The sequence below is a fragment of the Oncorhynchus kisutch genome, linkage group LG18 (genome assembly GCF_002021735.2).
Source record: "Oncorhynchus kisutch isolate 150728-3 linkage group LG18, Okis_V2, whole genome shotgun sequence".
Taxonomy (NCBI): Eukaryota; Metazoa; Chordata; class Actinopteri; order Salmoniformes; family Salmonidae; genus Oncorhynchus; species Oncorhynchus kisutch.
In genome coordinates, this window is record NC_034191.2 from 50,460,832 (window position 1) to 50,486,650 (window position 25,819).

The 25,819-nt window shown below is 43.9% G+C and overlaps 2 protein-coding genes across 2 annotated transcripts in view; one reads left to right on the plus strand and one right to left on the minus strand.

Moving 5' to 3' along the window:
- Positions 1–639: 639 nt before the first annotated feature.
- The window catches only part of LOC109908773 (acyl-CoA dehydrogenase family member 11), a 57,264-nt gene continuing 32,084 nt past the window's right edge, over positions 640–25,819 (minus strand). Inside the window, exons 14-20 of the mRNA XM_031796246.1 lie at positions 13,391–13,460; positions 11,017–11,102; positions 9,162–9,233; positions 8,331–8,485; positions 6,810–6,926; positions 4,844–4,953; positions 640–1,563 (exon numbers count right to left, since the gene is read on the minus strand). Coding sequence (XP_031652106.1) covers positions 1,449–1,563; positions 4,844–4,953; positions 6,810–6,926; positions 8,331–8,485; positions 9,162–9,233; positions 11,017–11,102; positions 13,391–13,460 — 725 coding nt within the window. The 3' untranslated portion in view covers positions 640–1,448. The remainder of the gene's footprint in view (positions 1,564–4,843; positions 4,954–6,809; positions 6,927–8,330; positions 8,486–9,161; positions 9,234–11,016; positions 11,103–13,390; positions 13,461–25,819) is intronic.
- On the plus strand, positions 17,725–25,449 carry LOC109908775 (atypical chemokine receptor 4-like). Its single transcript, XM_020507466.2, has 2 exons — positions 17,725–17,848; positions 23,887–25,449. The coding sequence occupies exon 2, from the start codon at positions 23,914–23,916 to the stop codon at positions 25,045–25,047; it is 1,134 nt and encodes a 377-aa protein (XP_020363055.1). The 5' UTR covers positions 17,725–17,848; positions 23,887–23,913; the 3' UTR covers positions 25,048–25,449.

Here is a 25,819-nt window from a genome sequence, read left to right on the forward strand (position 1 = left end):
CAGAGGGTTGTTATTTTCAGTTTAGTCTATGACAGAGTTGGGCTTCACCTTGACAAATGGACTAGTACATTTCACTATTCCCAAAAAACAGGCTGTTCCTTTAGTCCAATAAATCTTCCCAATTCTCCCTCCCTGTTGCCCAGTGCAACACCTTGAATTCCCACACAACGGGACCTGAGAAACTGCCAGAAGTTATTCAGAAAATAGGGGGGGGGGGGGGGGGGGGTATCACTGAGATTCAATTACAGATGCCAGATCCCCAAATGGCACCTTTATCCCTACATAGTGCACTACCTTAGACCAGAGCACTATGGGCCCTGGTCAAAAGTAGTGCGGTATGTAAAGGAAGAGGGGGGCCGTTTGGGCTGCAGAAAGTGAATGCCCAAGGCAAGGAGGATCAGGGGCAGAGTCTAAACTAGCAGGCAAACATTTGTGCTGAGAGGACGACTATTCTGTAACATTTATGGGCATCGGACCAGTTGCTAGCGGGGGGGAAAATCCTCAAGATGTAAGACTGTGTAAGCCATCTGTTCTAAAAGTCCAACTTCATTTGGTAGAAAGAAAGAAAAAAAGTACATTTTTTTTTAAATTAATTTCTCCAGCACTAGGAAGCTCATGAAAATGGAGATGCTCATGACAATGGAGATGCCCATGACAATGGAGATGCTCATGACAACTAATGGAGATGGTTTGAGTGTTTTTGCACACGTTAAGTCTTGAATGCCCGGCAAATCTACTGTGTGAACATACTGTCAGAACAAGGGCTTGGTGACTCCAGGGCAAGGATCCAAGGTGAGGTCCCCAAGTCTAAGGTGTCCATATTAGGACAACTTCAGTCTCAGCAGGTGTTTCAGTCAATCCCTGGCATTATAGCCACAATGTACTTGTAAATACGTAAACATTTGTGTTGTGAAACATGCCTCTGAAGGAGTCCTTGCGATAATCATAGTGAATTCAAAAAATTATGCGATTTACCACATATCCAAATCTTTATTTACATATCTTATGAGCATATTAAGGCAGTGTATGTCATTTTAGTTATAAATTACTCAATTCTATTGAATCAAATAAACACAATACCCCATTTTGTTAGCACCATCTGTAGTCCAGCAGACACAACACTTTCTCTACCAGATCTTCATACCATAATACAGTAGACTGCTATTCCCCCACAATCACATTAAGGCAGAACAAGAGTTGATCATGATCATGTTTCAGATAAGCAAATCTCAGAATCTCTGTATGTGGAGATCTACGATTGGCATCCACAGTGATTAGTAGGTGAGATTGGCCTGTCAATCAATCGCCGTAGCTCCCGTGACAGATGAAGCTCCTTCACAGCACTCTTTATCTGTGTTAAAACCTCCATTAACCCTTCCGCTACCCTGCGGTCTGTCTGAGGGCTGCCTGTGTGTTTAAACCCATCCTGTTAACCCCTTTGCAAGACCTCACAGCTTGGCCTTGGCTTTTCTCATCTGGTCCCTGAGCTCCAGATGGGCGATGGACGACATGTGCACCTCGTCTGGCCCGTCTGCTATGCGCAGAGTCCTGGCGTACGCATACCTGTGGAGGGACAAAAATGGGTCGTATTTATTAGGCACCAAACGGAAGAAAAGGGTCTGAAGCAGGGAGGCACTCCCGGAACATGTCCGGTTAAGAAGCGCTTGTTTTCTCTTCAAAATATTTTGGTACATTTTGCTGGAGTGTGCACTGATGAATGAACCCTTGTCATACTCCATCTAAACAACAACAATTATTATTCAGAACATACTGTAGCTGATTGTGGTGATACAGCAGCATCCTAACATGCAATAGAACCGTGTATGGCTTAAGACCTCACAGACAGTTAAATACCCTGTATCCTTGAGGTGAGAGAGAAAGAGAGAGAACTTGACCACATTGTGTGGCCATTGATACACCTTGTAAAAAAAGATACCACACAATGTTAGCAGGGGGTCAATGTCAACTTCTGTGCAATATATACAGTACATCGGCTCCAGACTGGAAGATTAGGCTAATACTGTGTGTTAGGATGGAAAGGAGTAATTAGCCTATTATCAGATGAAAGTTGTCTACTTTCAAGTCTACTTGTCACGCCCTGACCGTAGAGAGCTTTTTTATGTCTCTATTTCGGTTTGGTCAGGGTGTGATTTGGGGTGGGCATTCTATGTTTTTGTATTTCTTTGTTTTTGGCCGGGTGTGGTTCTCAATCAGGGACAGCTGTCTATCGTTGTCTCTGATTGGGAACCATACTTAGGTAGCTTTTTCCCCCATGGGTTTCGTGGGTAGTTATTTTCTGTTTAGTGTTTGCACCTTACGGGACTGTTTCGGTTTAATTTATTCTCTGGTTATTTTATATTAGTGTTCAGTTCAATAAACAAACATGAACACTTACCACGCTGCGCTTTGGTCCGACTACTCTTCCTCATCCGATGACGAAAACCGTTACACTATTAGTACTGTAGTTTGCATTTGAGACACACGAATGGTAATTGATCATTGATATTCAAAGCCATTTTCCCCTCTTCTTCCCCATTGCCTGTGTATCTTCCATTGTAAGTGTTGAGCTGCCACCCATCACTGCCTGCATGGCTGATGCTCAGTGGCAGCCTGCCTGCCGACCTCATGAGAAAGCATTTTTCCATCTCAGTGTTTGTCTGCTGTGACTAGAGCTGTTGCGGTGACCATATTACCTGCCACACCGGCAGTCATGAGTCATGACCATAGTAAAATGCCACGTGACCGCTGAGTCACGGTAATCTCCTCTTATGCACTCTGGACATGAGTTGGCAGTACCCAACTGACCATCGTTAATGTCCTGGTAATCAGCGCTCCGTTGTCCCTTTAATCACTCTGACATCAATGCAAATGCAATCAAAAATCTAATCAAACTACTTTTCATCGAAACAGTATCCTGCTTTTAAAACTCACCTGTGATGATTCATTTGAAGAAAGAATTTCAACACCAGGTTGAAACTGAGTCGAAAACTTGGTCGTTGTGGGTGTTTCAAAGCCTAACAAGAAATGGACAGCGCTTTCTAAATGCTCTGCCATTTCCTGGTTGTTAAAATTCGAATAGTTTGCCTAATTTCTGGACAAAACAAGCAAGTATGGTGTAGAGAATCATTGCACCATCTGAACTGCTGTGAAATATATTTTATAAAAAAATATCGTATTTTCAGCTGGTGTATAAAACCGAAAGTAAAGGACGCAAAATAGAAATAGCACACAGACAGATCTATAACTCTAAATTCTATGTGAATTTGTTCGGGTAGCCCAAAAAGTGACATATTGCTGCTTTAATTCAAAACACCCAAACGCATATTACAGTTTATGCAAAAAAATAATGATTGTGCAGTCATACAATACATAGCCTACAGCATATTACGCACAGCAGAAAAACATTTAACAAAACTGATTTAAGATGTCTTTGGTACAACTTTCTATCCACGAGTCTGGCAGAGAACGTGTAGGCCTAGGCGATGCTATTGGTTCCTAGATTGTGCAGGGCGTCTTACATAGTTACCCTACAATTATACTACATTTTTATATGCAATCCCGTGTGAAAGCAGATTTTTGATGGTTGCCACAAGAAAGTGGAGGATCACAGCTGCTACTACATGTATTTCTCAGCTGTTCATATTAAATACATTCTCCGCTATAAAACCAAAGTAGCCTACCCCACATCAGTGAAAAACTAACCGGAGGGAAAGCGGCAACCATTCGCTATTGGAGTGCATACGGAGGACGTGTCTTTTTTCTCCTGCCCATTTGATAAGAAGCCATTCTAAATCAAAACAAATTTCCCATATTAGTGAAGTCAGGATTATATTGAGAATAGCCTGATAGGTGTAAATATGATCACCTTTTGAGAGAACTGCGTGTGCAGGCTAAGGCAAGGAACTGAGCGCAAGCTTTTTTTTAAGCGAATTTCTCAAATCATCAATAGCCTAAAGTCGCATCATGAAGCCCATATATTTTTGGATTTCTAATACATTCTAAGGTTTTTATCATTCACAATTAAAGTTGCCAAATAATTCTAAATCTAGCATATAGGGCCTGTTTCAAATGACCACTTTTACGCTCAACATTGCCACTTCATATGCGCAGTCGCTCCAGAATTTGAAAATATCATGTCTATTATATTCAGCTAAGTTCAATTATATTCTTCTTAATATAAAATCATTTCATATAAAATAAAGGAATATATTGTCTACTAAAATGAGCAAGCCTACAGCCTATGGCCTGGTACATAGCCAGATAACATACAGTAGACCAACTCAAAACTTCTCATAACTTCTTCATATCATAATGTTTCTTTAGACCTGCCATAAATAAATAATGGTTATATTGTGATGGTGTATATTAAATGGATTTGTTAGACTTTTATTAATGTAGATGTTCCAATGGTACGCAATCAGTGGCTGGTATGTAGCTTGTATGCCTGGAGGCCTGGAGATGCTAAACGTCTGGCCAATGACCGTGAGAGCGGCAGTCTTATGCATGACAATAACAGGCTGCCAAAATGTCATGATGCCACAGTCCTAGCTACAACCGTAGACATTTTCTGAGGAAGCCGGAGGCGAGAGGACAGGTAAATTGTGACATTGCAATGTGCAGCACTGCAGCACCGCCTGACAGTGTCTGGATCAAAACAAACAAGGGCCATAAGGAAATGTCACCAGCTGTATCGCTAAATGAAAATTGATCAAGTTTCCTTTGAATGATTCTAACGAAGCTAAAAAAAAATCAATACTGATCTATCAAAAAAGAGCAACAAAGCAGAGTCACATCAGTTAAAAAAACAACAAAAGACTAAACTATCTAAATGAAAGCTACTTACATCTGAGCGAGGGGGAAGTCTCCGGATACACCCGCACCCCCATACACCTGGATGGCAGTGTCCACAACCTTACACACCATCCTGCCAGCAACCACCTTGATCATGGCAATCTACAAGAGACCATTATTAAGAAATGAACAGGGGGACCAGTAACACTTGAGGTTCATGAACTGTAATACTACATAGGGAATAGGGGCGCCATTCGGGGTGCAGGCTGGGCGATCCACGCGTCCCAGAAAGAACCTGGCTGGTGTTCAGCGTTGCCGAGGGCTTTGATCATCCAACCCCTGGGACATCTTTGTGCCTGGAAGAGATCTCATATTTCTCAGAAACAGCACCTGGCCTTTAGATGAGAATCCCCTGTAATCATGTGAGCGTTCGGGAGAATCACAGCGTGTTATTCAAGAAACGAGGTACTCCAGGACACCACTCCTTGTCATAACTCCTTACACTGATGGTGGTGGGGTGTGTGTGTGTGTGCTGCTGTGACAGCTACAAGCAGGACATTGGGTGTGGAGCCGAGCGTAAGCTGAGTGCTACTCAAAGCCCTGCAGGATTCGGCATTGTGGGTAAATCTCCACGCCGTGAAACTGATGGAACACAGGCAGGGGTGTGGCAGGATTGACACACACACACACACACACACACACACACACACACACACACACACACACACACACACACACACACACACACACACACACACACACACACAACAGTGGAACTCTAAGATAATGGCGAAAGGTTGTTAACATAGTGCTGTATAGCCACTAATTGAATAGGCCTCAGGTTCTCCTGTTCCATTTGCACAGCTGTTCCAAGCTATTTCAACTACTGATGCCTCACTGTACATGGTACTGAAACATTATCAACAGAAAAGGCCAATGTATCTCGTAGCATTCCATTCCCTTGGTTACATGAGTAGAATAAGTACTACATTATCTGCTTAGCTCTGACCCAGGCTGTTAAGTGCGGGTTGCTGATGCTGAGCCTTGTCAGTGTCAGCAATCCGTGCGTATCGCCCTGGATCAGAGCTACTATTTGTCCAACCCTACAGTATCGTGTCTGTGAGGGGACGTGATATGATAGGAGATGTGAGTGACGGCTCTGTATTCCTGTAGTCACTCCTTAGTCCATCTCTGTTCTGTTCTGACCTCAGACATGGGTCATGCCGTCACAATGAGTTGGCCGCGTCTTCCCCTCTGTCGTCTCCCGCGTCCCCCTTATCAGATTAAACGTGGGGGCGCTGGCTCGGGCCCTTCCCTACCCTCGCTCCTTCACTCACCTCATTGAGTGCATCCCAAATGGAACCCTATTCCCTATATAGTGCACTTCTTTTCATCGGGGGTGGGGGGCCCACAAGGCTCTGGTCAAAAGCAGTGCACTATATAGGGAATACAGTAGGGGGCCATTTGGGATGCAAATATGTACTAATCTACCCTCGGGTCTCTCATCCCTCCATCTCCACTATCCTCCATTCACCTTATCCTCACCTCTCCTGTCAGTGCACCTCAGTTCAGCTCTCACGTCAGGCTGATATCATGTCAATCATATTATAGAGTCCTAATATGTGAGATCCTTCGGGTGACTCTTCACCTCTGTGTGTCCCTTGGTTGGTTTTCGAGTTTGGATAGGGACAGGCCAGCTCGGAATACAACCTAGTGTGTGTGTGTGTGTGTTTGTTTGTATGACAGATCTGAAAGCCTCTGTGTATGCACAGTGACTGATAATACAGATGTGACATGAGAGCCATATCAGGCCGACCTTTCTAAGCAGGAAGCAGACGGCTGTAATTCATATTTACAACCCATTGACATTCTGACGTTTTCAGACACACGTTTACATAACCAGGCGGTCTGTTTCAAGCAGGCACAGTCTTTACGCCATATTACATTCAGAACGGTCACATAACAGTTAGGGAGACAATTAGGCGGTTTGTTCTGCTAATGAGGTGTGCGTGTGTTACCTGTTTCCGGGCGCTCCTGCTGCCCAGTGTGTCCAGAGCGTGAGCAGCATGCAGGGTCAGTAGGCGAGTCTGGTCTATTGCCAGGCGACACTCTGCTATCCAGTGGGCCACAACCTCCTGGACACAGACATACAGCACAGCCAGTAAGTCAGGCATTCACAGAGGCAGACAGATAATCAGACATTTAAGCAGACACACACACACACACACACACACACACAGAGACAGACAGACACACAGCGAATAGAGAAACAGAGAGAGGGAGCAAATAGACGAGATACAGACAGACAGAGAAACAGAGAGAGGGAGCAAATAGACGAGATACAGACAGACAGAGAAACAGAGAGAGAGAGAGAGCAAATAGACCAGATACAGACAGACAGAGAAACAGAGAGAGAGAGAGAGAGAGCAAATAGACCAGATACAGACAGACAGAGAAACAGAGAGAGAGAGAGAGAGAGAGCAAATAGACCAGATACAGACAGACAGAGAAACAGAGAGAGAGAGAGAGAGAGAGAGCAAATAGACCAGATACAGACAGACAGAGAAACAGAGAGAGAGAGAGAGAGAGAGAGCAAATAGACCAGATACAGACAGACAGACTCACTCAATCACAATGTACAGCTCATGAAACCTTTTGACAGTAACTCAATTAGACCTCTAGGTCTCAGCAACTAAGCGGTTTATCGAGCAATGTGATTACCTCAATTGAATAAAAACTTGATAAGATAAAATACCTGTTCCAATAATGAGTTGTTAGGGTTTCTGTCCAGTTGCTGTGCTGTGGGCATCTACACTGGCTAAGCAACGCACACATCCAGTGATTCCAAATGCAACAAAAATTAGCATATTTCACTTGGCAACAACAGCGCTAAAAGCCTTAGCATGGCATAAAACCTCATTTTATACACTCACTATTTCTAATCCTCACTATGTAAGGAATAGAGTGCCATTTGGGACTCAGCGGTGGCATCTTTGAGGAGATTAATCCCATCGGTTGTCACTAAAATGATGGATGCTTGCTGAGTCACTACTATTGGCCCAGACTCTGTCATGGGAGCACATTAAGACAGGAAATAGTGCTGAGTATGACCTGAAGCCTGTTCTGATGCCCCACTCTGGGCAGGGAGTCCCAAATGGCACCTTATTTCCTATGTAGTGCACTACTTTTAAGCAGGGCCCATAGAGACACTGATTTATTAAGAAGAGAATATTCCGGGACAGGCAAGATCAATCTGGTATCTCAGAATAAGCTGCTGGCACAGAGAAGTCAGGGAGCAGCACTTCTGTTGAACAATAGATCTTAGACACATGGCTAGACCGATGCGGAGCCAGAGTTGAACTTGGTACTATTACTCTGACTTTGTGCAGCGACGAAAGCCCATAACCATTAGGAATGTCGCTCCACGATGCCCCCGTGGACAGACTACGTAACATAAATGGTATGTTAATGTCTGTCAAGTGACTGTGGGATAACATACACATACCCCCCCCCCCCCCCCACCACCAACACACACTCACATGCTGGTAGAGTTTCTTGCCGAAGGTTTGTCTATGCGCAGCACGTTGGCACAGAAGCTCCAGTGCCCATTCAGCAGAACCTACGGCCCTCATACAGTGGTGCAGTCTGCCAGGACCAAGACGACCCTGGGCTATCTCGAAGCCTCGGCCCTCACCTGCATCGGGGACAGACACCCAGACAGTATTACAGACAGACACAAAAATGACATTTACTGTCGACTGTCTTTTACAGGTTCCGCATCTCCCCATTAGTTCCATAGATTAGCAGTCGTTGGCTAAAGCTGGCTAAAGTGAAGTTGTAATGGCATGGTTTGGCAGAAAACGGAACCATGCATTACAGTTTCTCCTGGCCTACAGACCATTTTCAGGGTGAGGAACCATCTAACATTAAGTTGTAAAATACCGAACTTCCCCTTTAAGGGTCATGCACAGTGTGTATACAGTGGATCATACTAGAATCAGATGCGGGGCTGATTATTTTCTTGAGCGGATTGTCAATCTGTAGACTGCAAATTGACAGCAAGAAACCCAAACAGATGTAATATTTGACAAAACAATGACAATTTCAAACCTGGTTTACATTTGCATACAATCACATCATATTATGTGTGCAAATACTTGGGAACAGACTACAATCACTTAGGACCGATTTCCTGGTGTTTTTACAGTGTTTAATGTCCAACAATGAAAAATTCTCAACGCAAATCTTCTTATTTTCTTTGCTCCCAAAACATTTTGGGGGGAGGAGGCAAAATAAAAACCCCAGTTGGGGAACCCCAGTGATAGAACATGTATACCCTGTGTCAATAACGTTAGGATTTGGTATCTTACCCAAAAGAATGTTGGAAGCAGGCACACGCACGTTGTCAAAGTGGATCTCAAAATGTCCGCCGTGAATGGCATCTGATACAGCAGATCATAGGGAATCACAGAGAGAGATGAACGACTGAGGTTACTGTACATAACGGCATGTTTTATGTGCATAGAAAGCCTGATCTAATCAAATCAAGGCTGCGTCCCGAATGACACCCTCTCCCCCATAAAGTGCACATAGGCAATCGGGACACACACAACCGTATGGGGAATGAATAATCTGCCTGTTTAGATACAATAAATGACCAAAAGTATGTGGACACCGGCTTATCAAACATCTCATTCCAAAATCATGGGCATTAATATGGAGTTGGTCCCCCCCTTTGCTGCAATAACAGCCTCCACTCTTCTGGGAAGGCTTTCCGCTAGATCATTGCTCCAGGGACCACAAGAGCATTAGTGAAGTTGGGCACTGATGTTGGGCGATAAGGCCTGGCTCGCTGTCGGTGTTCCAATTCATCCCAAAGGTGTTCGATGGGGTTGAGGAACATGGCTTTGTGCAGGCCAGTCAAGTTCTTCCAAACAGATCTCGACAAAACATTTCTGTATAGACCTTGTTTTGTACATGCAGGCATTGTCATGCTGAAACAGGAAAGGGCCTTCCCCCGTGTTACAGAGTTAATGTTTAAGTTAATCCATTGAGCTGTATCTAAAGATATTTCTTTACAGTTATTTACATATGTAATTGTATTGGTTAGTATTGAATTACGCTTTTGACTGCAAGTTCCAGAATGCCTTGCGACAGGAATGAGAGAGAACGCGCCAGTTATGTGCAGGGGCAAGGTGATTAAGCTGACCTTTCCGCTAGCATCTTACCTGCATTGCTCTGTAGAAGCTACAGTTCTTAAATGTAACGTGAACAAGTATTATTGCTAAAAGAAGCTTTCATATCAAACCCGACGTCCCGAGTCATTACTTTGAAGACAGTTAATCTAAAATACCCAAACTGTTGCCACAAAGTAGGAAGCTCAGAATCATCTAGAATGTCATTGTATGCTGTAGTTTTAAGATTCCCCTTCACTGGAACCAAGAGGCCTAGCCCAAACCATGAAAACCAGCCCCAGACCATTATTCCTCCTCAACCAAACTTTACAATTGGCACCATGCATTTGGGCAGGTAGCTTTATCCTGGCATCCGCCAAACCCAGATTTGTCCGTCGGACTGATAGATGGTGAAGCGTGATTCATCACTCCAGAGAACGTGTTTCCACTGCTCCAGAGTCCAATGGCGGCAAGCTTTACACCCCTCCAGCCGACGCTTGGCATTGGGCATTAGGATCTTATGCTTGTGTGCAGCTGCTCGGCCATGGAAACCCATTAAATTAAGCTCCCAACGAACAGTTCTTGTGCAGACGTTGCTTCCAGAGGCAGTTTGGAACTCGATAGTGAGTGTTGCAACAGAGGACAGACGACTTTTTCGCGGTATGCGCTTCAGCCTTCGGCAGTCCCGTTCTGTGAGCTTGTGGCGCCTACCACTTCGCGGCTGAGCCGTTGTTGCTCCGTATCCACTTCACAATAACAGCACTAACAGTTGACCGGGTCAGCTCTAGCAGGGCAGAAATTTGACAAACTGACTTATTGGAAAGGTGACATCCTATGACGGTGCCATGTTGGAAATCATGGAGCTATTCAGCAATGCCATTCTACTGCTAATGTTTGTCTATGGAGATTGCATGTCTCTGTGCTCGATTGTATACACCTGTCAGAAACAGGTGTGACTGAAATAGCCAAATCCACTAAGTTGAAGGGGTGTCCACATACTTTTGTGTATATATATATATATATATTAGTCTATGAGGGGAAAATATCCTACCGTCCTGTCCAAATACAGTCAACGGTCTGATCACGTTCACACCAGGGGTGTCCAGTGGGACCAGGATCATACTGTGCTGACCGTGTCTGGAACACAAAACCACCTCACAACCAGAGCTGCATAGATCTGAGCTGACCCGATTCATACCACAGATAGATAACCCTTGTCAGTAACACAGAGACATAAAGACCATGACCAAGCCTCTAAAACTGACACAAGTTTCCCAGTCAGCTACAGTTGGAGGAAAGAGAAAGAGAGAGAGAGAGAGATAGCATAGTTAGCCGGATCATAAGTTTTCTATATCATTCCTATTCTCTTTTCTCTGATGCCAAGGTCGTTGCTGACAGAGGAGCAGAGAGGAGAATAGAGAGGGCAGCAGCAGAGGAGTAGGTAGCAGGCAAGCTCTGAATCTTAATAAGCCAGAAACTTCCACGAAGAAGAGAGAGGCGAAACGTCTCAAATATAAATGAGGTGAAGTTCGAGCTGATTCACGATGAGCTTTCGGGCACAAAATGGCCACCATGGCATCACCCAGGTGGGCACTACAGATGGGTAGTGGATGAAGTGAGTCAGCCAAACAAACCGTCTACACTCTGTCTCAGGAGTAACTGGGCAGGATGGGGAAAAGCATGTTTCCTTCCCTTTCTGTCTCTCTCTCTTTCTCATCAGCCCTGCGGTTGCCAACAGGAGCTCGGCGTGGATGAGTCTGCTGTGCTGCTGTAGCAACGGAGATCTGAGAGACCTCCCGTCCAGTAACAAAACTTAAAACAAGGATGGGGGTTGATACTCACAGTTAACTAACTGTAACGTTATAAACTTCACCCATCTGGCTTAGCGTAAGCACTGAAGTGAAAATTATAGACGATCTATCAAGAACATCTATGATAAATGTTTTTTTTTATGTATTGGAAGATGCATCACCGAGGTTACCAGGCGGTGGCGCTGGATTTGACGGTGCACTGTTTATTGGCCAACACACCTCACTGAGGTAGAGGGGATGAGCCTTTTCCAGTAACTGGGTGGCGCGCGCGTGTGTGTGTGTGTGTGTGTGTGTGTGAGTGAGTGAGTGAGTAAGGGAGAAAAAGAGAAACCAAGGGAGAGGTGGTGAGGTAAACAGACAGAGAAAGAGAGAGAAGAGAGAGGAACTTGTCTCTACTTTTCCAGAGAGAGAGATAAGGAGAAGGCGTTTAAGGAGAAATGATGACGTGGAAGAGAACACACAGTTCTGATTACCGACGCTAATTAGAGGTCTGAATCCTGGTAGGGGACAACACAGTCTGAGTCTCAAATGGCACCCTATTCCCTAAATAGGCTAGTGCACTACATTTGACCAGGGCCCAAAGGGCTCCGGTCAAAAGTAGTGCACTATATAGGTAATAGGGTGCCATTCGGCACATGAACGCAGACTTAAGGAGAGACCGGAATAAATGGGAACTGGGGGTAGGTTAGAATTTATCTCCCTCTATCTTGCTGTCCTTCTCTCTCTTTCCCTCTACTTTTCTCGCTTTTTCATGTCTCAATCCCCGCCACATCCGAGCTTTGGGGTCAACTGTGCACCACTGCAATAGAAACACAGGAAGCATTCTCCACAGCATTGTGAATGTCATCATCCTCAACGGCCCGAAAAGAGAACCTCACGTCAACGGCTCTGCTGAAATGATATAGACCTCAAGGCCACACCGAGGTCTCTGGGCCACAGAACCGTGTCCTTGGCCAAGGTCAACTATATGTTATTGTTCCACAGGTGCCAGAAACATCTTTTTCATTCAAGACTACATCTGGGACTGGATATAAATGGAGAGCGGATTCCAGCAGAGGCTGGTTGGCAGGAGGAGAGCAGTGTGTATTGAATTTGGAAAGTCATAAATGGCTGTTTGAATAGCACATAGTGGGTGGTTTTTAGAGATGGCTGCCAAGGTAGATAAATCATTTGGAGGTGTTAGTTGGAACTAAACACACACACAAAGTTCTGTATAAAGCCTTCTCACAACAGGACTTAAAAGCAACTTTTACCACAATCAGACGATTGATTTCCTTCCAACTACACAGGAACAAGGGGTTTGGACCCAGAATACAAAACTAAACTAATTATATTTTCTATCCTATCAGCTTCTTCTTTGCACTAATATCCCGCCAGGAGGCTGTCTGAGGCTGTCTGAGAAGAGTGCCCGACAAGACAGAAACACTGTATGGAATAAAAGCAATCCAAAACTTAACCACATAAATTTCACCAGCATTGTTACTGAATGCAAACAATACACCTGTTGACATAAATGCGCCCCACAATATCTGGAATGATCCCTCAGGGCTGTGTACCCGACACTTCAATGGACCCCGGACACTGTTTGTGACATGGCTGTGTAGTGTAACGTACCGGTTTCGAGTGCTATTCGACTTGCTCTTGCACATCACGATAGCCACCTTGCACTTTGGGTTACCAACACCTGGAGGAACAGTCAGACATGTTAAATCAACGTTAAAACCACATGAAAACAATCAACTCCTCTACCTTATAGGAGTGGCCCCTAAACCAAAATATAGGATTTATTCTCAGCTTGGGATGTCTGGACATAAAACCAGTAAGCAAACATTTTCACACTCCCAGAATATACAATCCATGATTATTTTCAGTATGGTGGGACTCAGTAGACTCAGTGTTCCTTCTGATGAGCGTGGGCGGAGCTACAAACAGACAGGTCCAAAACGGGGACGCAACCCCATTTAAAAAAATTTAACTAGGCAAGTCAGTTAAGAACAAACTCCTATTTACAATAACGGCCTAGGAACAGTGGGTTCTGCCCCTGCCTTGTTCAGGGGCAGAATTACAGATTTGTATAGTGTCTGCTTGGGGATTCAATCTAGCATCCTTTCGGTTACTGGCCCAACGCTCTAACCACTAGGCACTACTTTTAACCAGGGCCCATGGGGCGCTGGTCACAGGTAGTGCAATATATAGGGAAAAGGGTGCCATTTGGGATGCAAGCCTATAAGTATTCCCAACTGGAACCACATCCATTTGATCTACACAGTACAGTTCTATTTGACACGTTTCTGTTTCCCTTCTGATGCTTTATTAACTTGTTTCAAAAAAACTCCACAAGCTTCTCTATCACCACTGAACTCTTTATGGTTTAGCTGGTGTGAGCGTGTTATTGATTGTGAAGGGATTTTTACTATGGCAGAGTAAGTGGTCCTGATAATATGGCTACACTGTAATATTATTACAGTAAAGTCAATGGAAACACTGATGAGATGGGGAACAGCCACTAGAGGGCGATATCTATCCTTTCTCTTACTACCAATTGTTATTTATTTTTTACCTTTATTTTAACAGGAAAGATATATTGAGACCCAAGACTCTTTTTGAAATGCGCCCTGTATAATACAACATAAATATACACATATATATAAGAGGAGGCTGCTGAACGGAGAATGGCTCATAATATAGAAAAACATGTTTTTGATACCAATTTATTTACTCCATTCCAGGCATTATTATGAGCTGTTTCCCTCAGCAGCCTCCACTGATATATATACACACCCACACACACACATACATACAGTACCAGTCAAAACCTACTCATTCAAGGGTTTATTTTGGACTATTTTCTACATTGTAGAATGACGCATATGGAATCATGTAGTAACCAACAAACCAACATGTGTAATATATTTTGATTTGTTGTTATCCACAATAGCATTGAAGACATCTGCAAAAAGGCTCAAAGCTCAATCAGGTTAAGGGATAGCTGAAATACAATCCAGGTCACTAACATAAAGATCACCTAAAAAAAAGGCTGTTCACTGAAGTTTTTAAAAGTTCCTATCTGTGATGACACAAGGCTTAGATTTCTGTACTCTCACATCTCTAGCACAAACAACCGGCCAATTGTCACTAATGTCTTGGGTGAAGACACCGGTAGAAACATATTTCTCTGGTGTATTCGTTAAAATAAGATCAATTAGAGTTGACTTTGAAGAGTTGACTTTAGTGTATAGGCTTAGTCACCAGCTGGGTTAGGTTTAGATCATTACATATGTCTTAAATTGTCTGAAGCCTGCATTTCCCAATCATAATTGAGGTCACCCAGGATAATAACTTCTGATTCAATAAAATAACTTCCCGATTGCACAATGGTTAGCTGAGAGAACACAGTAGACACCTTTTACAGTTATGGATACATTTTAAACATAGTAGCTAAACATTTTGGGCATGGGAAATGGATTTCGGTAAAGAGAGAAAGGGAAAGTAGAATGGCCACTCCACCACACTTCTACCCTGTCTGTCAGCTCTAAACACAATATAACCCTCACTATTAATATTCAATATTCAAAAGAATATCCAGTTTAGGAAGTATGTCTTTCATGATTTTTGCATTTCTATTTTATTTTCAATTTTACCCCGTACGGGCCCGGGAGAGACGAAGGTCGAAAGTCGTGCGTCTTCCGAAACACAACCCAATCAAGCCACACTGCTTCTTAACACATTGTGCATCCAACCCGGAAGCCAGCCGCACCAATGTGTCGGAGGAAACACCGTGCACCTGGCGACCTTGGTAAGCGTGCACTGCGCCCGGGCCACCACAGGAGTCGCTGGTGCGTGATGAGCCAAGGATATCCCTACCAGCCAAACCCTCCCTAACCCGGACGACGCTAGGCCAATTATGCGTCGCCCCACGGACCTCCCAGTCGCGGCCGGCTGCGACAGAGCCTGGGCGCGAACCCAGAGTCTCTGGTGGCACAGCTAGCGCTGTGATGCAGCGCCCCTGGGAGGCCCTTTCACGATTTTTAAAGTCACATGGAGTCTCCAACTCAAACAAGCTACGTTCAGTTGGCGGTTGCAGGTCTTGTCTGATGGTTGATATTGATATAGTTGGTATGGCTATACGATTGCATTAGAACTGCGCCATTTGGTCTATCCCTATTTGTAATGAAGGAAGGAGTAGAAGTTGAAATGACTTTTCCAAGGTTAGCACCGTAGGGCCTGAGGCCGCAAAATAGGTGGGATGAAACAATCACTGAGGTCTCTGAAGGTGGTAGCCACCAATCTGGAAAAAGTCATTTTCCCCATATGGCGAAAAGTCAGTTAATAATCCACACAAATAAAATAGGTTGGCGAGGAATCAGCTAAAGGTCAATCAATCCACACAGTGTGATAGTTAGTTTGATTGAATCACACAGTTTATCAGATCACAACAGTTACAGGCAGAATGCCAGAACCCAACCATAGACTAGAAATCTAGAAATCAGCCAGCACTAGGACCCACAATAGACACAACCAAGGCACAAAACTAACCAGCATAACCACAGCAAGGAGCGACTTACTCAATGCGTTTAAATGCTGGGGCCCATCAAAACAGCAACGCGATAGAGGCCGTGTTACCAGGATGATAGCAAGGAGAGAAGCACCTTGGAGGGGATGTAGTTTCCTGTATAGGCCTGCGGAAGCCGAGAGGGAGGCAAGTGCTACACTGAGCCGCGGGAGATAAAATAAATATCTATCCAAGTAGGCTAAAACCAAGTGGAGATCAAGTTTGGCAGTAGCCCAAAAACATCCAAAGGCACAATGTCAAGTGGAAGGATGAAAACAGCAGTAGGCAGGTGTCTGCTCGGATAAGTAGGGTGCCCAGGTATATCAAAGTCTTGTATGTCTCCTTAAAAAAAAACTGTCCAATGTGTTCATAGCCAGACGAAACAAAGCTAAATGGAGCCAAAACAATCCAAGAAAACCTTGTCAGCTAAAAACACTGATCAGAGAGAAAAAAGACATGCTTGCCACCATCTTGAAAAGATGCTTTGAAATGAGTTCGGAGTAGGGTGAAGCTGGAGTGGGGTGGGTTGTGGGTACACTCTGGAACGCAGAGATCCAGCAGTCCCTGGGGCGAGGTGAGGAGGTGACCAAAAGCTTGGCTTCCTGTTTACTGTCCTGCTCTAGTGACCGTACCCTGTCCCCCGGGGACGGACGTGGAGTCACAGACATATGGACACCAGATTATTACAGGATCACACAACTGCAGACCAAAAAAACTCAAATTAATTAAGTCCTGTGGACAAAAGTAGGCCCGAAGCAAGCATGATGTGATTCTATAGTGTGAACTGTGTTGTGTTTGGAGAGTATCACACACACAGAGAGAGGTGTACTGCACACAATAACAAAAATTCCCTTGTGCTGGAAAGATACTAAGAAAATATGTTTCACACTTTTATGCCCACATTAAATCGTCACTATGAACACACCTGGTCTCGGCCCAATCCTGAGGTTCTCCTTGTGTCTAGGTAAGCCTGTTGTTTGCCCAGGCGAAGACTGGGGTTTTGTTTTGTCATGTGATGTATGTGTGACAGACTAACATACGCTACATGACCAAAAGTTAATAAGACCAAGATGTGGCCATTTTATGAAGTTTATTGTTGTTTCTTCATCTCATATTTTATATACATCCTGTGAAGAGAGGGGAGAGCAACAGGTCATTCACAAAGCTTAACTCGCCTGTAAATAATAGGCAATAAAAAACTATTTTTAAACACAATCAAACAATTAATAAATGGCATATATTTAATCTGCAATTACCTAAAAAAATATACTTCAGCATGGGAGCCCCGCCAGCTGTGTGTGTGTGAGCCTTTAGCTCACACACACACACACACACACACACACACACAAGTGAAAGGTGCTCCCAGACTGCGGGTCATTGTAGGGAGGGGAGGTGGAGCATTTGATTTACAAACGGGCTGACAAAAACTGAGGAGCGCAGTACCATACCACTGGATGTCTCTCCTGGATTAATTACCACTGCCTCAGCACCTCTACATCTCCCACAGGAAGACACTGAGGGTAAGACTCAATCACCTCCTTTATTTACTTTACGTTTATTTACTTTATACACTAAGTTGAAAATGTATTATTTGAAAATAGTTACAAGTATTCCTCACTTACCTACTGTATATGATTCTAGTGAGGGCAGTAACATTTATAGAAAGACTATGACTAGGGTTGCAAAGCTACCGGTAGTTTACCAAAGTTACCGGAATCTTCTGAAATGGCAATTTATGTTAACTTTGGTAATTTATATTCAATAACTTAAAAAAAATATATATATATATTCATATATAGAATACATTTGTTTTTAAATACACTGAGTGTTCAAAGGATTAAGACTGACAAAGTGAATCCAGGTGAAAGCTATGATCCCTTATTGATGTCACTTGTTAAATCCACTTCAAATCAGTGTAGTTAAAGGGGAGGATTTTAAGCCTTGAGATATGGATTGTGTATGTGTGCCATTCAGAAAGTGAATGGGAAAGACAAAAGATTTAAAGTGACTTTAAATGGGGTATGGTAGTAGGTGCCAGGTGCACCGGTGTGTGTCAAGAATTGCAACACTGCTGGGTTTTTCACGCTCAACAGTTTCCCGTGTGTATCAAGAATTGCCCATCACCCAAAGGACACCCAGCCAACTTGACACAACTGGAGTCAATATGGACCAGCATCCCTGTGTAATGCTTTTAACACCTTGTAGGGTCCATGCCCCGACGAAGTGAGGCTGTTCTGAGGGAGAAAAAAAACAACAACTCAATATTAGGTAGGTAGGTGTTCCTAATGTTTGGTGTACTCAGTGTATGTGTCCATATTGTCTAAACGTTTCTAGTGGATAGACCATATGGTTCAAAAGAAAATAGGCTAATTAATGAACAAGGCATCTGCAAACTATTGTATTTTTTCACAACTGCCACCAGTTTTTCCCCAAAAACATTTACAACAAAGACATATTGACACAAAAATATATAACACCAATGGTATTCACTAAGTTGATGGTTTATATTTAGGTAATATTTAGATCATGTTTTACAGCGTTGTCATTATATTTAAAATTTTTAAATAGTCTAATTGTATGTTTTATATATACTGTATATTACATGTGATAGGGCCAGAGGTAATAACAATACCCAAAAAGGCCACTAGATGTCATCTGATAAAATTCTATATATTCCTTGAAAGTTATCACTTTGAAATTTTCCAGTAATATACCCTCCCTATGCAACCCTAGCTATGACTCATAAGTTCCGAAGTTCAATTGTCTGAACAGTGATGGTTAGGACTATTAAAGTTCAAAGTTCTGTAGTGTGTTTATAATTGAACCTAACCTGACAATTCTCTGAAATGATGGCATATTCAGTCAAACAGAACATCTAAGCCAACAAATTAGTTTCAGCTGGTTTTCTTGTAATTTATTTATATTTATAAAACACCCTTTGACACAAAATGCTCCTTGAGGTTTAATATCTCGTTGTTAAATCAGAGATGGAATATTAATGTGTTTTTGGCCATACATCTCAGACAGAGATCTCAACCAGTAGGAAAGAACAGCTGCGACAGCTGAATATTTGAGATATTTCGACATGAGAACAGACGTTCTGTACAAACACTGGCAGCTCTACGGCTCATTTCTCTCCCGCTAGCAGCGACACGTTGATGGATAATGTAATAGACCTGGAAGCCATCCTAAATACCTATGTTATTAAACTCAGGTGGCAAAGGAGACGATGCCTCACCTGTTTTGATGATCTGTTAGAGAGCACATGAATATTAAACACATGTAATACTGTATCTAGCTAAATACTGCCCAGTGCAGTCAAACACGCACACACACACCTGCTCGTAGAAAAACTCTCCACTAGGGCTGTTACGGTGACCCTATTACCGCCACACCGTTAGTCAAGACACCGCAGTCAAAGTCCACTTGACAGTTTAGTCACGGTAACTAGGCTTCGCCAAGCTCTGATGCTGCTGATGGTCATTAGTAGCTTACTAATAGCCTACTAGTAGCCTGGTACTCAGCACTCTCTTGTCCCGCTAATTAGCTTTCTATAGGCTAGACCTACTGTATTCATTTCTCAGCCTTCCTAATATTAAGCATATTGTTTTGCTCTACAGCAGGAGTACAGCCTGCCTGGCTAGCATGAAAATTAACCATGGGAAAAGTGTCCTCCATTTGCTATTTAAGTGCATAGATGACATGCATTTCTTTCCCCTGCCCCTGTTCCGAGACAGGTGCACGATAATGGTCCATTCTAAATCAAAACTAATTTCACACATACAGTGTATATTATTTAGCATATATAAAGACAATAGTCTGATGGGTGATATTAGCCTATCACTTGTGAATGATATATTATCACTTGTGGATGATGTTCAGCGTGTGCAGTAAGACAAGAAACAGCGCCTGCCTTTTTGTTGGTTGTTGACTTTTTCGAATCATAGTCGCACACCTCATGTATCCTAGCCTATACATTTTGATAAGGTTTGCAATCACAACTTAAAGCGGCCAAATAACTTCTTAAAATGAAGCACATCAATCCGCTTTACAACTGCTGTAGAACCTAACTGGCATACATACAGTAGGCTGCGCTTGAGTTTCAAGTTTTGGGGACGATCCTTTTTACCATAAAAAAAAAGCACCTTTATAATCAAACATTACATGCATAATAGCATCCGTGGTCACATGACAACAGTGTCTTCCCGCTAATTGATTGCATTTTGGAACATTCACACACGCTTATAACAGTGTTACAAAGAAACAGCATCATAGTTGATCAACATGTTGGACTAAACGTTCTGATCTGTTGCATCAAACCTCAGCATCAGCAGGTGGTTGTATTCATTTGCGATCTATCACATCCCACAACTGTCCCAGAGTATGTTTGGAATATTTATTTCTCGCACAGAAGGACAAGTTGACCAATGGAATAGGTAAACCTTTCTACTATGGGGGATAGTAGATTGACATTGGCTAGTGCGTTTGCTGTTCGTTAGGCCTACTACTCATCTTGTTGGCTGACGAAAAGTAAATGTGGACAGTTCTTCTAACATCATTAATATGCACCTCAGAATTCGATAAGAAGGATGCACACTCTTGCGTCCCCGATGGGTCTGTTTCACCTGTAGCTTACTTCGGAGCTGAGATGCATGTGAAAAGGACACAATTAGGTGACAGGCATTGGCTGATAAGAATTGAGATCTCTGAGAGAGCCATGTGAGTGAGCGGTGCTTCGGAACACAGCCGGAAGAAGGGAATTATAGTTATTATATTCAGCCCAAGGGCACAACGGGCACTTTGGCCGCAAAAGGAATGGCTATTTAAGGGGCCGTTACGGCCACACAAGGGGGATGCCGCTGTGAAATTCGAGGCCCGGTGAGAATATTATCAGGTCTTGTCAAATTGTGAATGAGAGACTGATGAAGTGTGTGCAGCCTGCGCAAGAAACAAGGCAGAGCTCATGCCTTTCAGGGAACTTTATTTCAAACCATCATTAGAGTCACATCACGTAGCCTTAGAATGTATTAAAAATGTAAACGTATAGCCCAACGTTTGTATCACAACTAAAGTTGCAAAAAGAACTCCTAAATTAAGCATATAGGAGGACCTTTTTCTTCGGTAACCACAATACAGAATAGCCACATTCGCACTCCCTCTGAAATTGTTTGGAGGAATACCCTTTCTATTTTATTCACCTATATTCAATTGTATTCTTCACGCTATAAAATAATGCCACGGAATTCTAAGCCAATCTTGTCTGCTAAATGAATTAGTGTACAATAGCCCACAGCTATATGGCATAGCCAGATCAGGGCCTAACATAAGGACAATCTCAGAGTAGGCTATTCTGTTCTTCATATCATGGTTCCTTAGACCTGTTTAAAATAAATAATGTGTTTATTTTGATGGCGTAGGCTATATTCATTATAATTTTTTTTGTGTAGATGTTCCAAAAGGTCTGCATCAGTGGCTTGAAGGCAATGCGTGGAAGCCAGGAGATGCTAAACGTGTTAATGTTAACTAACGGTAAATTACTGTGAGACCGGCAGTTATTTGCTTGACAATCGCCGACTGCCAAAAAGTCATGACCGCCACAGCCCTACTCTCGGCCAGCGGAGTTTCATCCACACAAGTGTTCCTTTGTTAACAATAATACGTGAGAACAATCTGAAGTCAGATATTCACTCACAATGAACCCAAAACAGAGATTCTGGTATGATTTGGTCCATTTCCAGGCAGAGTAAACACAATTAGAGTCAGTATGAATGAAGAACAGCAGCAGTCCTGATGGAGTTGTCTGTCTGGGCACATCCTCACATACTGTGATCTGTAAAAACACACACAACACAACACATGCTTCCCGCCTGACACAAATGGAGGCACGGTGTATGGATCTAATCCTCAGAGCTCTGCTGTTAAGCTATCTACAGATCTACATCTACAGTAGGGGAATGCAAACCCTTTGATAAGCCCCCCCCCCCCCCCTCTGGCTTCTACCAAATTTGTGGGGAAATTTCCCAGACACAGATTAAGCCTTGTTCTGGACTAAACAGTAAGATTATTGGATAACCTCCATTTAAAAGTGCTATTTAGTCCAGGACTAGGCTTAATCTGAGAAACCACAAAGAGTGTTTAAAGATTAGTCAGATTTTTCTGGGATAGTCACCTTGTCCAGGGGAAAGGAATTTTACAGGGTAAGGAATGTTGTTGTTGTGTTGGGTGTACTAGTGTGCAAGTGACTCCAACTGACAGGTTTTGTGAGGGAAATCAAGCTAGAGAGATTCCTAACAAGAGGGAGCTTAATGTTTGCACTCACGTAGGTATTTGCGCGCACACAAGCGCACAGGGAGTTTTTTTAGGATAAAGATTAACGGAATAGAGCTAAGCACAAGCAAAATCCTACAGGAAAACCTGGTTCAGTCTCCTTTCCAACAGACACTCGGAAACAAATATACCTTTCAGCAGGACAATAATCTAAAACACAAGGCCAAATATACACTGGAGTTTACTTATCAAGACGACATTGAATGCTCCTGGCCAAGTTACAGCTTTGACTTAAAATCGTCTTAAAATTCTATGGCAAGACTTTAAAATGGCCGTCGAGCAATGATCGACAACCAACTTGACAGAGCTGGGAGAACTTTTTAAAAGAATAAATGTGAAAATATTTTACAAACCAGGTGTGCAAAGCTGTTAGAGCCTTACCCAGAAAGACTGGAAATGGAAATGCTGCAAAAGGTGATCCTAACATGTATTGACTCAAGGGTGTGAATACTTCATGTAAATGAGATATTCCATTTTGAATTCGGGCTGTAACAACAAAATGTTGAATAAGTGAAATGGTATGAATAGTCACCATGTCAAGGGGTAAGGAATTTTGTTGTGTTGGGCGTAGGAGCTTATTGTTTACACGCACACAGGTATGCACACACACACACACACACACACGCACACCAGTGGAGGCTGCTGAGGGGAGGACGGCTCATAAGAATGGCTGGAATGGAACAAATCAAATGGCATCAAACACCTGGCTTCCATGATATATGATACCATTCCACTCCAACCATTAACACGAACCCGTCCTCCCCAATTAAGGTGCCACCAACCTCCTGTGACGCGCACACACACACACACACACTCCTCACCCTGTCGAGCATTGGCCACAAATTCTACCCAATATAAAACCCCTACGGGTCAGAAAGAGGGACAAAAAGCAGTGAGGGGGAGGAAGGATAACAAAAAATCTATAGTTGTTGACAACTTGGATCGTCACGCTGTTATTGGCTGTAAGTGCATTACAAAACTTTCAGATGGATGGCCATTCTCTAGTTCTCTACTAATATATGTTTCAGATAAAATACACATTTCATATTATGTGATACATTCTGTCTAAAGTATGTGAATGATATTGATTTTAACCAGAAGTCTATAACAGAAAATAACAGGTCTATAACAGAAAATAGTGATCTTGTCAACGGGTCTCGTAAGTTAATACAATGCAGCAGTATAGACTAAACTGACTTGACGTCATTTCTAACATGTCATGTTCCTTTAGTCCCTTATTTCTCAGAAAACAGAGAGGATGGAGGAAGAGGACTACGACTACGACAACTCCAGCTCCAACGACAGTGACTACTACGACGACTACCACTCGGTGTGCGACAAAGCGGAGGTGCGTTCTTTCGGCCGGCTCTTCCTGCCCGTAGTCTACGCCTTGGCTCTGGTGGTGGGCGTGGCAGGCAACGCTCTGGTCGTGGTGGTGTATAAGTCGCCACGGCGACTGCGGACGCTGACAGACATGTGTATCCTGAATCTTGCCGTGGCCGATTTACTCCTTCTCCTCACGCTGCCCTTCTGGGCGGCCGACGCTGTGCACGGCTGGCGGATCGGAGTGGCTGCCTGCAAGTTCACCTCCTTCCTCTATGCCACCAACTTCAGCTGCGGCATGCTGCTGCTAACCTGCGTTAGCGTGGACCGCTACCGTGCACTGGTCCACAACGCTGGAGGCCGGGCCGCGAGTGGCCCGCGGGCCAGGAGACAGTGGGTATTAGTGTGTGTCGTGGTGTGGGCCACGGCGGTTTGCCTGGGCCTGCCTGACATGCTGTTCTCCACGGTGAAGCACTCGTCTCATCGTCTAGCCTGCGCGGCCGTCTACCCCCTTAGCATGGCTCGGCCGACCAAGGCTGCCCTGGAGCTGCTGGAGGTGCTGCTGAGCTTCCTCCTGCCGTTCCTGGTCATGGGGGTGTCTTACTGTCGGGTGGGCCTGGCGCTGGTTAGGGTCGGAGCCAATGTGTGCAGGGACAGAAGGCGGCGGGCCCTGCGGGTGCTACTGGCCGTGGCGGCAGTGTTCCTGCTTACCCAGCTGCCCTACAACCTGGTGAAGCTGTGGCGGACGCTGGACGTCATCTATGGCCTGGTGACCGACTGTGACCTCAGTAAGGGTCTGGACCGGGCTCTCCAGGTGACGGAGAGCCTGGCGGTCACACACTGCTGCTTCAACCCAATGCTCTACGCCTTCATAGGCTCCTCTTTCAGAGGACATGTCCTCAGGGTCGTCAAGCGCCTCGGACAGCGCCTCGGGGGGAGGTGGTGCGGTGGTCACTACGGCAATGAGGAGAGGGCGTTGGAGATCTCGCTAAATACACATACCCCCGCCAGGCAAACACACTCACACTCTGTCTCGGAGGACGAGGACACCAGCACCTTCACCATCTAACCATCTAAAACTCTGAACTCTCATTATGGTGAGAGTGGCTCACTACGGATCGTGGTGACCGAGAGGGCAAATGCACAACACTTCTATTGACTTTTCTGAAAATACTTAAAAAGGGGCAATCTGGGATTAAAAGGTCCAAAAATGAATGTACCAATCACAGATGTCCCCCCTTTTTTTTTTTAAAGCAGTTGCTCTATACCAGCATTTCGAAAAGCCGCTGCGATACATATATAACTGTTAAGTAACTTTGACATCAAGATAAATCTGTATTTGTCTAAGTAAATAATATATTACATCTAGTCAATCTTTAGTATAGCAGAATCTTGTGTAAATAAAATAAGTTGTTATTATGTGACCCCCCCCCACTATTTCTCATATATGAAAACATCAAATAAATCTAAAAATGAGAAGGAACGGCTCCCTCAAGCTAAATCTCTCGTGTTATTACTCATCCTCCATTCAACCGCACACAGCCATGGTGCCTGCAGATAGGAAGCATATGATTTCAATGTATTATGTGGCTTTGGGAGAGAAGAAAGCAGGCAGTCTGATTGCACAGCGGGTTGTCAGTGAGAAAAGGCTGGAGAGATCCGCCAAATAAAGACAGAGAAGTTGACAGGGAGTGTGTGTGTGTGTGTGTGTGTGTGTGTGTGTGTGTGTGTGTGTGTGCACGTGTGAGTGAGAGAGAGTGAGAGAGAGAGAGAGAGAGAGAGAGAAGGCGAGGTAGAGAGAGATCAAGGGTGAGGGAGAGAGGGCTTCCATCCGGCCATCA